Source organism: Acartia tonsa, chromosome 4, assembly GCF_053477335.1.
Source record: "Acartia tonsa isolate MP-2025a chromosome 4, ASM5347733v1, whole genome shotgun sequence".
NCBI classification, from domain to species: domain Eukaryota; kingdom Metazoa; phylum Arthropoda; class Copepoda; order Calanoida; family Acartiidae; genus Acartia; species Acartia tonsa.
The window spans coordinates 44,669,109-44,684,349 of NC_137263.1; the positions used below are offsets into that span (position 1 = coordinate 44,669,109).

General features: G+C 33.1%; 1 protein-coding gene across 1 annotated transcript; it reads left to right on the forward strand.

Moving 5' to 3' along the window:
• The first annotated feature begins 10,241 nt into the window (after positions 1–10,241).
• Positions 10,242–14,148, forward strand: LOC145317382 (uncharacterized). Its single transcript, XM_080158434.1, has 6 exons — positions 10,242–10,371; positions 10,790–10,908; positions 11,278–11,474; positions 11,951–12,059; positions 12,512–12,701; positions 13,758–14,148. The coding sequence occupies exons 1-5, from the start codon at positions 10,293–10,295 to the stop codon at positions 12,674–12,676; spliced, it is 669 nt and encodes a 222-aa protein (XP_080014560.1). The 5' UTR covers positions 10,242–10,292; the 3' UTR covers positions 12,677–12,701; positions 13,758–14,148.
• The last annotated feature ends 1,093 nt before the right edge of the window (positions 14,149–15,241 follow it).

Here is a 15,241-nt window from a genome sequence, read left to right on the forward strand (position 1 = left end):
ATATAGATTAAAGTCTTGGAATGGTTTTATCCTATTCATAAGCCCTTTCCTAAACCTTCGAATACAAAGCCCCTATATGCTATGGGCGCAGCAGATAGTATACATACATATAAGATTACATAATAGTAGCAATGTTGTTTTGTAAATGGAACGAACAGACAGACATCTGACATATATACATACTTTTAGAGTAGCTCCTCTGACATGACGGAACAGTTGAATAAGAGATCTAGATTTATATAAAAACCTTTAGCACCTTTTAAAAGGTGCTTATAATATTTTAATAACTAATTTTAAATCAATTTTCATTCTCTTTATTTCATAAATTAAGTTAAGATTATGGAGTTGGACTTTTGTTTTTGTTCAAAATACCAAACTTCTTTTAAATCCTATTGTTTTAAATGAATTAAAAAGAGCCCAACGTCTTTCTATCCTTGTCTGTCTGTGTGTGTGTCACTCACGTCTGTCTAGGTCTTTGTGTCGACTTTTGTCAAAGTCAAATTGTTGGCTTGATAGATATTGTTAACAGACAGACACAAAGACTTCTAGGCACTTTGATGGAATAAATTTTGTAAATTTATGAAAGTTTTCCAATGTAATAAAATCAACGAATATTCTACATCCATAGCTATTTGACATTAATAAAAAGTCGTCGTGACTGACACAATTTCGACACATTATTTTTTTGACAATATTTATGTTGACTTAGCAGCTTTAATAGAAAGTTGTCATAAGTGTCATAATATCGACATAATGACATTGTCACTACATGCCTATGCTGACATAATTACGACAAAAGATTCTTCTTTTCTAGAAAGTTTAGTATTGGTTCAATATCTATATTTGTTGTCTAAAATTAATCATAAGAAATAATAATTCATCTGTTCTGTTAATATTTGATTATTCTATTCACTAAAATAGACCCTTGTATTGAAGGAGGGGGTGGGGGTTGTTGTTGTTGTTGTTGTTGTTGTTGTTGTTGTTGTATGGTTTAATAAAACTCTAAAGTAAAGTCCCAAAATAGATTTATAATCCTTAAAAAAAATAATTCTAGATTTGTATATCAGGCCTTTTTTATTATTTTTTAGCAGCGAAGATATTCTATAATTGCAAATGTTAGTTTGTCAGTCTGTCTCCCTGTCATAAAGACTATAGATAAACGTAATTTCTCGGCTCATATAGGAGATAGATCAATGAGATTTTGTTTGTCAGTCTGTCAATAATTTTACAGAGGAATGTGATTCTCTGAGTATGAATATTGTTTATTCTTGTTTTATTTTCTACCTATGTAGATTATGGAAAGCTTTTTCCTTAAAAGGAGATTGAGTTTTAGATAAAATGTATAGTTTTAAAATCCAGCAAAAACTTCATTATATTTGTTTTATTTTAAAAACTTTTATTTTCATTGATTCAATCGTTAATTTTACATGTATGTAACAGCGCCCCTTGAGTAACAGTATGGGAGGAGGGAGGGTTGACCCACTATCCTAAGTTAAAATTTTTAAAATAAATAAAAAAAAATGTCGGCAGGGGTTGATTGGGGGGAGTTTGATTTTTCTATATGTAATTTCTCCTGGAACCTAAAATAGAAAAGAAAAAAAACCTTCAAACGAGATCAAAGAAACTAGAGAGACCTTTATTGGTCAAGCGGTTAGCAAGATCTTTATTTGCAAGAACATACAGACAGATATATTACAGATAACAAAGAATATTAATTAAAAGAATAAAGTAAAGTAGAATTCAGTAAGAATAAAAAACATTTTCAAAAAAAATATGCAATAGATGGATAATTAATAGACATGCTCATTCTTTTTTGGCATGTATTGTCAATAAAACACATATTGTGGTAATACAGCTCACCTAATTTAAAACAATTTAAAACAATAGAGAGGGGAGGGGTTAAATAACTGTATGTCCCCACCCGACTTTCAATTCGGTCTTTGAATTTCAGCCAATGGCGTCGGAAATATTAAATACAGCATAGTCACTAGAAAAGAGCAGAAAGCAAATTTCCAGTAGACAAAAAAGGTCCCCAACACTGATTCCAGGTAGTTGTCTGGGTTATACAAATACATCTATACATTTATTTTCAAAGCCATTAATGTTTTAATTCTTTAAAAATATGCACATAAACAAGGATTATGCAGTTAATTTCATTAAAAAAATGATGAAGATTGGAATTTATTTTTATATAATGAGCTAATATAAAGTTATTTGCTAAATTGAATAAACCCCGAGATACAACTTTTCACAGAGAATTATGCCATATTAGAAATTTGATTATACGGTTTTTTTTCTTCTCAAATAGTATTTTAAGGGCTTAACCCGATAAAAAAATCATTTCAAAAAGTAACAGGATGTCGATCTGTTTGTCTGTATGTCAGTGTGTCTATTAGTAGCATAGGATCTTCTTTAACATGAATCTCCTCCATTAAAAGATAATTGCCCATAGAAAATTATACCCCCATAAATTTGTATTTACTTTTTCCTTTTAAAACTAAATTAAGGGAAGGGTCATCTACTTTCAAAGGTGTGCACAGGGTTGTATAGGGGTCTTAGGGGGTAAAAAGGCCTTCCCAATTTAAATTTTCTCTTTCGCAGTCGCAGGCTTATGTTTAATTTTGTTATTTTTGTGTGAAAATAGGTTGAAGAAAGGGGGAAGGGGATAAATAATTAATAGGAAAAACAAATTATTGGAAATAAGCAAATACATTTTCAGAGCAATCAAAATCGTTAACAATTGAGTTTATTTCCTAGCTATGTAGTTAAGCTTTATTTCAATAACAGGCTGTATGCTTATTTCTAAGGCTGGCTTTAAAAAAATAATAGTTATTTATCGCATCGTATAGTAGACATCTTTCCGCAAATAGTAAAATAAAAAAATATGTGATTAATTACAGTTTTGTTGGCCCGGTTATAATCCATTGGATATTAATCGGTTTCTAAGCCATACTGGAGATAACGTTTTCATTTAATAATCTTTTTCCTTATCTGAAAAGTACAAAAATGCAAGAATTAGGTCATCATCAAATATGTTCAGGACGAATTCAAATTTTAAAACTTATAAATATGGGGATCTTAAGGGATAAGACAATAGATAAAAAATTATATTAATTCCCAATGATGATAAAAAAATATTCCTACTGTATATTAAGACTATTGGTTAAAGAGTTTTAAGAACTAACAAATCAATTTATTATGAAGTTTTGTGTTAAATAAGTTTACATGGGTTTAACTAAAAAACAAGGATGACAACATCCATAAGTAGCGAAGCACAAACTTTCGTGAATGGGACTGACGGTCATTGTTGTTTTTTTCAAATGACGGGATATTTAATTTTGATATCTTTAACTGAAAATTTTTTGAAAATCGATTAATAAACACCAAAGATATGGGGGAAAATGTAAAAAATATAAAAATAGCCAAAAACCTGCAAAAAGGCAGTCTGACCGTCATTGTTGATTTCTTCAAATGACCGGAAATTTAATTTTTATATCTTTAACTGAAAAAAATTTGAAAATCGGTCCATAAACACCAAAGATATGGGGGAAAATGTAAAAAATATAAAAATAGCCAAAAACCTGCAAAAAGGCAGTCTGACCGTCATTGTTGTTTTCTTCAAACGATGGGAAATTTAATTTTGATATCTTTAACTGAAAAAAGTTTGAAAATCGGACCATAAACACCAAAGATATGGGGGAAAATGTAAAAAATATAAAAATAGCCAAAAACCTGCAAAAAGGCAGTCTGACCGTCATTGTTGGGTCTCTAAACGACGGAAAATTTAATTTTGATATATCTAACTGAAAAAATTTTGAAAATCGGACCATAAACACCAAAGATATGAGGAAAAATGTGAAAAATAAAAAAATAGCCTAAAACCTGCTAAAAAGCCGTCCGACCGCCATTGATGTTTTATAGTTAATTGTGCTCCTTAATGATGGGAATGTTGTCAAAAAATTTCAGCTTTCTATCTTTTATAGGGGCTGAGTAAATCCCATTTCCCCCATAGCGTTACGGACTGACGGACGGACGGACTGACGGACGGACGGACTGACGGACGGACGGACAAAGCGAATTATAGAGTAGCTTCGCTACTAATAAACCCTTTGTCTTTGGACTAACGTCTTAATTTTGTTCTTTTGAAGAAACGTTGGAAATTTCTGTATTAAATTCTAGGCCGGGTCAAATATGAGAATAAAATTAACACACTTAGACTTTACTTTCAGCTACCCTGATTTGAGATTTTAAAAAAGACAGACACGTAACAATTAAAATTGAATGGGCCAATAACCCCAAACCAGACTAAAAATTTAGAGGAAGCAATAGCATTAAACTTGCTCATGAGTGTAACTACCTTTTCTGTAAAGATTTTCACGTATTTTATAAAACACACAGAAAAAAATATTATCTCGTGTATTTCATACACCTTTTCCGCAGATATGTAGAGGATTTTTCTATATGTTGGCCCTAACTGAAGGACAATTCTTAGACTCCTCCAATAGAATTTCCATGTACGTTTCTGCAGACAATTTCTGTGATAAATAAGTGTAATAATGTTTTCGCTACAGTATTGAACCGATTTTAGGCGGCTGGATAAAAAATTGGATTGAAGAATATATTAGTAAAGTCCATCAGAAAATTAAAATGTACAGTGCATATAGTTAAAGATAGGAGCCAAAATTAGAAAGCTCAATCAAAATATTGATTCTTTTTCCTGATTTCACGAGTTAGGGAATACATAAAATTTTAAATTTTTTAGTGCTTTATAATAGCTATTTTGACTAATATTAAAGTTGACATTATAATACATTTTGAGCTACTATAAACTTTTATACTTTACTAGGCCCTTAGACTATAGGGGACAACAGGAAAGTGTCTGAAAATAGGCTAAAACCAACCCAGGATATTTATAAAAGTTAGCAGAAAAGTATAAAGTTATCAGACCTGTCATTTCCGAGATATTTGGCTTTATTCAGAAAAACCTTATAACTTTATAATATAGGAAACTGAAATAATTACCTAAAATCACACACTTATGCTGAACTAATAGGGGACCAACTCAAAGCTTTACTGAAAATTGTGTACATACCTTACAATTCGAGATCATAATGGAAACAAAAAAACGCCTACTTCTTTAATTACTTATACCTTTAACCCTGTTCGATCTCCTTTTTTCCAGAGATGGAAATCTGAAATTTAAATATTGAGTGAGTCAATATGTAGGCACAGCAGGGTGCTGGCACTGAGCCAGGGAACTAGGGATAGGACAATGGGTAAATATTAAGTGAGTCAATATGTAGGCACAGCAGGGTGCTGACACTGAGCCAGGGAACTAGGGATAGGACAATGGGTAAATATTAAGTGAGTCAATATGTAGGCACAGCAGGGTGCTGACACTGAGCCAGGGAACTAGGGATAGGACAATGGGTAAATATTAAGTGAGGGAATATGTAGGCACAGCAGGGTGCTGACACTGAGCCAGGGAACTAGGGATAGGACAATGGGTAAATATTAAGTGAGTCAATATGTAGGCACAGCAGGGTGCTGACACTGAGCCAGGGAATATAGGACAATGGGTAAATATTAAGTGAGTCAATATGTAGGCATAGCAGGGTGCTGACACTGAGCCAGGGAACTAGGGATAGGACAATAGGTAAATATTAAGTGAGTCAATATGTAGGCACAGCAGGGTGCTGACACTGTGCCAGGGAACTAGAGATAGGGCTATGGGTAAATATTATGTGAGTCAATATGTAGGCACAGCAAGGTGCTGACACTGTGCCAGGGAACTAGAGATAGGGCTATGGGTAAATATTATGTGAGTCAATATGTAGGCACAGCAGGGTGCTGACACTGTGCCAGGGAACTAGAGATAGGGCTATGGGTAAATATTATGTGAGTCAATATGTAGGCACAGCAAGGTGCTGACACTGAGCTAGGGAACTAGTAATAGGACAATAGGTAAATATCAAGTGAGTCATTATGTAGGCTAAGATATATAAGTTTTCCGGAATTTTAATGTTAGGGGGAGATTTGAAATCTGCATCAAATTTTAAGGATTTTTTATAAAATTCGTTTTTTGTATAATTCTTTATCTAAAAGCGGAAATGCATTTTAAGTTAATTAATTTTGACCAATAGGATACGTGGATTTTAAACTACCTGCGCTCTAATTGGTTGAATGATGTACGCAATCCAATCAGAGCGCAGATTTTTTAAATCCACCAATCACAGATGCCAAAATTAATTAACTTAAATTGCATTTCCGCTTTTAGATAAAGAATTTTAGAAAAAACGAATTTTATAAAAATTCCTCAAAATTTGATGCAGATTTCAAATCTCCCCCTAACTTTAAAATTCCGGAAAACTTATATATCTTAATGTAGGCAGAGCAGACAAACCTATGTGGAGTGATATTCAGAATATAAATTTAGATCTAAACAAAATGGCATGTAAATTTGTTGCCAAATTGCTGAAAAACAGGATACAGAGATGGTCCTTGTCATAAGAATCATAATTCCAAAAATCAGACGAAAAGGATAATCATGTCATATAAAAGATTGTTGTCAAAAAAGTTTAAAATCATGTTTTAAATGTTCTTATTGACCCACTAGAAACGATTATGAAGCTTCAACAACTTCTAAATCGTACCTAACTGATACAAGATTCATCAAGGGATAATTCTGACATACCTACGGATGCATGAATGGATTGACCCTAATAATAGAATGTTCGCCTTAAACAAGAAAATTTTTGCATGATTGATCATTTGTACGGTATATAATGTAAATAATCAAAATGTGTGTTTCTTGTAATTTGTTTTCAAAATATAAATTTTCTTTCTCCCCCCAAGTGTGTAGTTTCTGATACACCCCTAAATATTATGGATGTGTTTGTGATCATTAAGATCTTGTAAACGGCCGCTGAATCGATGATTTTTTAGAAGATTTGGAATTTGGCAGGTTTTTGTCTACTTGTCGGGTTGGTAAGGACCTACTTATTTTAAAGTAAGTTAAATTGAATGCAGCCTCGCTTCTCCAAAAATCTATTGTTCAATTGATGGGAAAAAATATTTTTTTAATAACAACGGTTTCTTTTTTTTGAATAGGGAACTAATAAAAATCTTTGAATATATCCAAAAATTTGGATTATTATTTTTTAACAATACATTTCATGTTTTCAAATAATAGGAAAATTATGAGTCAAATGTATTCAACTGATTTTTCAACTAGCATTTTTAAAATCATTTTTAATAGATAATTCTATAGTGTCCAATTCTTTGATATAAAAAGTTATTACAGCCGTTGATTTTAAGGAATACAAAGACCAACAAAAAGAGAGACATTCAACTACTTTGCTATTAAGACATTCCCCCCCCCCCTCAAAAAAAGTTGTTTCAAAACTATTGTTTGACATTTTTAGAATTTTGTCAACCATTTTTTTGGTGAAATTATTATGTGACATGGAGATGGTGTTTATTCCATGAAGCAAAAAATACACTTAAGTAGTTGAATCATTGATGGTTGAATAAGTGGGTTTGTGGGAAGATTTCTGATTAGTTTGATAAGCCAATATAACTGTAATTGTAGCTGGACAAAGTGTCTTAAAAAATGAGGGATTATCCATCTCTTTTTTAAGGTTTTTCTCCCACTTCTTTTCTGATCTCTTTCATTTTTATGACGTCACATGGCTGATATTTGAGACACTTTGTCCAGCTACCTGTTATTTAGTTTCGCTATAATCCTGTTAAAATTTATAGACAGATAGTTTTGACGCACGATTCTTTTAATAATGTACAGATTTTTGGCCTGCGAAGCTAAAGATCTCTTAAATGGGTTGAACTATTTTATACTTTACTGTAACTTTCAAATGAATATGCCCTAGAGACTAGGTTCGAAGCCATAGTAGGACATAATATGATATGATAAAAGTAAATGCAAACTTTTCAAAGTTTGTAATCACAAAAAATTGTTATTTTTTTGGAACACCAATTCTTACAAGTAAAACATAGGAATTTTAACAATTTTACAAGAGAGTCCTTTTAGTAACGAATCTTCTCTAAAAAAGTTTCATATGTCACCATGTCAAACTTTGGTGCTATTGTTACACCAAAATAAACTATAGGATAAACTATGTCTATAATGTATTTTTTGAAGTTCTTTTTGCTAACCACTGAACCGATCGAACCTGTCATTTTTAGAGAAGCTTCAAATAGGTCAGGGGATTGTTTTAAGCCATTTTATATTCAAATTAAAGTGTTGTGATAGTTTTAAGGATTTTTTCTTACCCTTCTCTCTCCTTTAGAATCTACTCCCTAGATGCTTGGAGCGAAGCCGATGGTAAAAGATATGACACAGAAACGAAGTAAAAAGAGGGCTATACTGCTATTGATAATACTTTTTCTTGATTCTATTGTTATTTTACATTTTCTCTTTAAAAGACACAAGTAAAGTACACTTATACACGACGCTTGTATTACATAAGACGCAGGTTTTATTCCATTTCACGTATGCCAAAAAAAAACTGTAGATAAGGACCAATTTATCAAAAAATTTATTATAAATATAATACACTCTCCTATAATAGTTCTCATTTTAAAAGCTGAGATCAAAATTTAGTAAATTATTTAGTCTTAATGACATAAGTTAAGGCACCTTTTAAAAAAAAACTTTTAGGACTCATAAATTTTATAAATTGGACATTTGTATCAGGAATTAAGGGATGGGTAAATCAGTGGTAGTTTTCACTTCTAATTTTTTGTGTTTAAAATTCTGCTTCTAAAACTTAGTAATGAAAAGAAGGAGGTAAATTGTAAAATTTAAATTATCCCCTCCCTCCCTCCCTGCGTTTGTATACTATCCTTTCATTCTACTTTTAACGAGGTTTTAAATAGTTTAAAGTTGAAAATACAGGGATATTAAAAAAGATTAATCTTTTTAAAAATAAGTACATAGCTAATAAACTTAACTTAGATATCTTACTCAATGATATATTTTTACGAATAAGATGATAAAACAGCTGTTTCAGTCATTAACCTTTCACGTGATTGACGTGATTAATTCATTAGACGATTGGGTACCTAGTATTGACACACAGAAAACTGTCCCGAATTTGTATTAATTTTGAGGAACAAGACTCCAGTGACGTCATATTTTTCTTTCCCGAAAAAGGGAAGGGGGGAAGAAAATCTCTTCAAAAGAGATGGGGAAAACCCCCTTTTCTCCCATCTCTTTTTTCTTCCCCCTTTCCTTTTTTTTCTTTCCCCCTTCCCTTTTTCGGGAAAGAAAAATATGACGTAACTGGAGTCTTGTTCCTCAAAATTAATACAAATTCGGGACAGTTTTCTGTGTGTCCTAGTATTTAGCGATGCAACTTTATAATCAAGCCTAAAAACGTTCGTATGTCGATATCTTACGTCCTATATTAAAGCTAATTAACGGCATATTTATATCATCTACTTTTTTGAATTTAGAAGATTGTCATGTGCTACATAAAAAAATACTTCTAAAAAAGAGAGAAGAGAGGAGAAGTGGGAAAGAAATCTCCTATTAAAGAGATGGTTTTAGACGTATTTTTTATTTTATGACGTCACACATTACACTTTCTGGCGCTTCCTTTTCAAATGTAACTTGTTATTGCTGCACTACTTATGGATATAATTTTTTCTTGTTTGAATTTGACTGAAATTAAAAAGTACATAGTTAAACCTTATCTTATGTTAAATATTTAAAATCCTAGTTTTTGTGCCAAATAATTAATTGTTTTTCGCAGTGGCGTGCACAGGGTTTTTCCAGGAGGGGTGTAAACCCTCTGGAGGTGAAAAAGGAAAGACAGACCTTCCCCTTTTCAATTTTAAGTGTTGACTGTTGACACTCCACTAAAACCTTCCTCCTTTGAAACAAGTTCCTTGTGGAATAACTAGTGGCTTCGCCCCTAGCCTCTAAGATATAAAACTTAGAGTGGATAGGAATTTTTTTTAAAACCTTCCCGGGACCTATGTGCTGCTTTCCTCAAATGGATATCTCAATCGATTCAGTGATATCGAGATAAATAATGCTTACTATGCTTTACATATTGTATAAAGATTTTGTTTTAAATACAAGGTTTCGTGATTTTAAACTTTATAATATACATTAAAATGCATTTTCTCATAACAATAAATTGCTTTTTACTTATTTTCTTCTTTGATCTAATTTTGATATATTTCTATAGATTTGATGAATGTATTTTTACGTTTACTTTAAAAATATTTTCATTTTTGTTTTTGTTTTAGGTCAAGGCTAAAGAAAAATGATTGTTCTTACAGCAGTTGTCCTATCTCTGATGAGTCCGCTGTTGTGTCAGGCGCAGTTTACATGCGAGGGTGTAGGTAATAATATTTTTTTATTTCATCGTAATATAGACAGCTTTCCGCGTATAGTAGCAATTAATTTCAGTTTTGTTGGCCAAAGGGTCAAATAAATCATTTTTTATTTTTCTTGGTAAGTTTCTGTAATATAATACTGGAATATATGTAGCTATTCTCGACTATATGCCAGTAAATCATGACAGTACCCAAAATTTTATAATCACGTAAACTTATTTATTGGGTCAAAAACTTTGGGTGCTCTTATTGAATTGTGATTGGATGGTTCCAAACTAGTAATTCCAAAAATTTTCAACCAATAAAATTAATCTACAGAAGGGGTAATTATTAGTTTGTTTATCACTATTGGGGATGCACATCAATTCATCATACATCGTCTTATTTTCTAAGATACCTGAATCATACCTAATTCTGGTTTCAGGCTATTTCCCTGATCCTGCCGACTGTTCCAAGTTTTACCGGTGTACCGACATCTATGGTAACGGCCTGCTGCAGACCTACATGTTTGAGTGCCCCGCCGGAACTGTCTTCGACATCAAGGTGGGCTATTTGTATTAGATTTCACTTTTCAGGGAGGGATGGCCCGATGGGGTATTGTGCTATAAATTATACTGGTACCGAACGTTTTTTGACCGTGTATTTTATTAAATCTCAATTGTTTGGTATGCACAACCAATATTTAAACTTTTTCTACCAATAAGTTTAAAATGCAGAAATGGTTATTTTCTTTATCATAAAATGGGTTTTACATAAATTCATCGTCTATTGTCTTATCCCTTTAGATCCCTGACAAGATCAGACCACTTCGCGCCAAATTAGAGATAAGGATGAACAGCTTTCAAAGAAAAATTTCTTTAAATCTTGAAAATTAAACTCCTAATTGTCCCCCATACATTTTACTAATTGTAGGTGAGTGTTTGTAACTGGCCGTGGGCGGTTCCCTCCTGCAGTTCAACTCCACCCCCCATTATAACATCCACCCAGCCGCCTGCACCGGAAACAACAGCCGCTGCAACAACTGCCGCCCCCGCGGTTGAGGTGACAGAGGCGAGCACTACAACAGCTCTGCCAGTAGAGGAGACTACGCCAATTAAATATACACCTGCGTAAGTTTCTACTGTTGTAGCAAGGCTTTGCTGTTCTATAATTTATCTGTGTGTCGGTCTATCCGATTCTAAAGCGATAGAAAAACATATTTGTGTTTAAAAAATGAGAGACAGTGTCAGATTAAGCTGGTTCCTTAAGTTCTCTCATTCACGGATTTTAGGATTATTTGATAAGTTTGTTCAAGGAAACAGTGTCCAAATTATTTAACTAAGTATGTTGATCATGTGGGGGGTGGACATCTCTGGGGAGGGGGGGGGGGAGGGGTATGTCAACCACACCGACAATAAAAAACGACTCCACTTGCTGTCTGTATTACACCCACCTCGATTTGGGTTTAAGGGGTTGGAATCGAATCGCAGGGGGCGGTGTCAGAATTTTCGGGTGCTCTACCTACGTCCCCCCCCCCCACCCCCCGACAAAAGCCTGTGCACGCCACTGAAAGCAATGTTGTTTAAAATACATATTTATTATCTAGTGCTGGAAGCCCGTATGAATGTGGTATGCCCGGTATTGTAGAATATGAACCTGATTGCCAGAAATTCTGGCTCTGCAAGGAGAATCCTGAAGGATCCAGAATTCTAGAGGTATGCAACTTTTAAATTAATTGTAAATTTGACAAAATTAAGTCAAATTAAAATGTAAGGAATTTGAATGACCCATCTGTCTTTAACCTTGAAGCTTATGGTAAAGCCGTTAGTAAAATACATTCAAATAGGTGTAAAAGAGCATATTGGTTGGAGCTGATTATCCTTGGAAAAAAAGTAACAGGATATCTATCTTTAGATTAAAATGTCTTATAGCAGCTGGACCTTATATTGTTCTCCTTTACAGTAAAGGTTCTTATAGGGCTAGGGAGGGTATCTTCACCCTCCCAAGAGAAATCACCTCTGGAAAAAAGTTTATCATCCCCCCCCCCCAAAAAAAATCTATTTTACTTTTTCTTTTTTAAAATTTCAAGTGCGGGGATGACTTAATCCTTCACTCTTTGTAAGTGCGTTTAACATTATTCAAACTAATGATAATTATTTGTGTTTAGTCGCTGCTGTACCGTTGTCCTGAGGGCTACCTGTTTGCCAGCTCCAGCCTGCGCTGCGCCCCAGCAGCGGACATGACCTGCCTCACTGGTGCCACAGAGAGGGGACTACCATCCATCCAGCTCTCTGTCCAGGAACTGGACCAGTTCTTTGCCAGATTTGGTTAAGTGCCCAACCTGGAACTGTTTTCAGGTATAGTTTTTTATTTTGACTAAAGTGTGGAGAAAAAAAACGGTTCTCAAAGTACAAAGCGTGCACAAAAAACTCAACTCCTTATTTTTAATCTAAAGAACGTTCGTTTTTTTGTAGACCTCTTATTTTTGAAGTAATTTAAGTTTTTTTTACTGAAAATTAATACTGAAATCTACGCCCCCCCCCCCCCCGTTTTATTTTCATTTTTTTCTCAAAATAAGGGAAGATTTAACTTAAGGCAGAATTAACTTACATCTCATCACTCACTTCTTCTAACAGTTAATATGAAGACGTGTCTGCCTGTTGAATCTTGTACTAATCTGTTGACAAGAAATTTCAATGGTTTATTTATAACATATGAAAAAAAGTTAACTTTCCCGTTCGTTACTTTACGAATAAATGGATATAGAATAATTAGATATTATGACACGGCGGGGAGGGGATGTGGGTATCTTTACATTAGCCAGCTGGAATTATCATATTATCAGTGTATTCGAGAATTCTCACACTATCAACGTTTTCTATAATATGTATGTAGCCTTGATTCTCTGAAGTTAAGAATCAGATGCACGAGGAGATTGTAGGTGAGAATCCTTTGACCAATCCTAGATTGGTAAGCTTCGCGCACAGCTAAGTGTATTCTATGTTACATCTCAAGCTGACCCGCAATTCTCGTGGAAGCTACTCAATTATTATATCACCCTGGCCTAGAGTTTTGGCAGGTGTTCCATATGATATCAAGCCACCCTAATTAATGGCACTCTCATATGAATGAGGAGTATGGACAAGTGAAAGCACGATTACAGTTGCTTGATAGGTAGAATCCTAACTTCCTACAAATCTCCCTCCGTACAACCTAAGGGCCTCACAGGGAAGGTTGTGTGTGATTATATTCTGACAAATTGCAACAGCATTTGTCATCCAAGTGCAATATCTATGATGGGACTTGAACTCGGTTTTTCCAAACCACAGCGTAGTGCGCTAACCACTACTCTATTGGACGTTTTCTATAATATCCATTAATATATACACTTCTATTATAAATTTTATTTTCAGTTTCTGACCAGTACACCAGATTTGAAGAAGTCATTTCAAGAAAATCATAATTTTTATAAAATCAGAAATTTTTTTTTAATAACTTTTAAGGCCTTATCTACAAAATTTTAAACCATAGAAGGGCCAATTAATTTGTAAATATTTTATGTAATGTCTATTTTTTAGGAGTAGCTTTTAGTACAACTTTAGTGCCATAACATAAGATAAAGCAATTTTTTACAGAAAAAATCTCAAATGAATGAAACAGCAATATTTTATACTTAATTAAAAATGTACCTTTTACCAATTTATAATTTTTGAATCTCAAAAAGTTACCAATTTTTAAAATTTGATTGTAAATTAAATTTTATGTCTTCCGTATTTTACTTTTGAAATAAATGATAGAACAAAATGTCCTTTTTTTCTATGTGAAAATCTAATAAATAACAGCTATTCTAGAACAAAAGCTAGCTCACGCCAGGCTACAATTGAATCAAGACAAAAGTAAGTGCCGAGCCCTGGGACCTATGTATGGTGAAATTAGACATAAAACCATGATGATTCCAGGTAAAACCAAAATATTTCAGCGGGGGCTTTTTGAGAAAATTAGATTTGAAAATTTAAGTTCAATTTTCATCCCCTAGGAGTTACCGCATAATCATGACAAGAAAAGTAAAGATTATTTATTTAAAATTTTGAACAAGTTTGCTTTTATATTATAAAGTTCTTCATAAAACCACTCCTGAAGGAAATTAATTCATGGCCATTTTTATCAGTTGCTTTGCTAAGGTCACGGAAATTCAGCCCTAAATAAATCATATATAGAGGTTTTATGAAAGACTTTATAAAAGCAAAGTTGTTCAAAATTTTAAATTAATAATCTTTGCCTTTCTTGACATGATTATGCGGTAACTCCTAGGGGATGAAAATTGAATTTAAAATTTTCAAATCTAATTTTCTCAAAAAGCCCCCGCTGAAATATTTGGGTTTTACCTGAAATATTTCAGCGTCTAATTTCACCACACATAGGTCAAAGAGATCGGCACTTACTTTTGTTTTGATTTAATTGTAGCCTGGAGTGAGCTTGTTCGTACTTTATTATGCAAGAAAGTGGATTCTTAAAAAAAATATAGGTAGCTGCATCGCCAAAGTTTTTTTTTTAATCCTCCAAAATTACATAAAAATCTACTAAAATTATATAATATCTTATATTAATAACCCTTTTATTATTTAATTTTAGTTGGTTTTTACACGGTTTTGGAGGGTTTTTCACTAAAACAATTTTGGTGAGGCAGCGACCCTATTTTTATAAAAAAGAATCCACCTCAGTTCGGAAAAGGAGACAATATAAATATTTTGTTTACAAAGTTCATCGCTCACTCACGTTGTTCTTATTTCAAAAATGGCCCATTTTCTTTTAAAGTTTGTCAATTTAACAATGCAATGCTTCTGAAAAAATCGTAATTTACCCCCCCCCCCCTTCCTAATAGAAGAACAAACCAATA

Coding starts and splice junctions, on each gene's coding strand:
- LOC145317382 (XM_080158434.1), top strand. CDS start 10,293: ATGATTGTTCTTACAGCAGTTGTCCTATCTCTGATGAGTCCGCTGTTG. Junction 11,475..11,950: donor CCAATTAAATATACACCTGC/GTAAGTTTCTAC, acceptor TTTATTATCTAG/TGCTGGAAGCCCGTATGAAT. Junction 12,060..12,511: donor AAGGATCCAGAATTCTAGAG/GTATGCAACTTT, acceptor ATTTGTGTTTAG/TCGCTGCTGTACCGTTGTCC.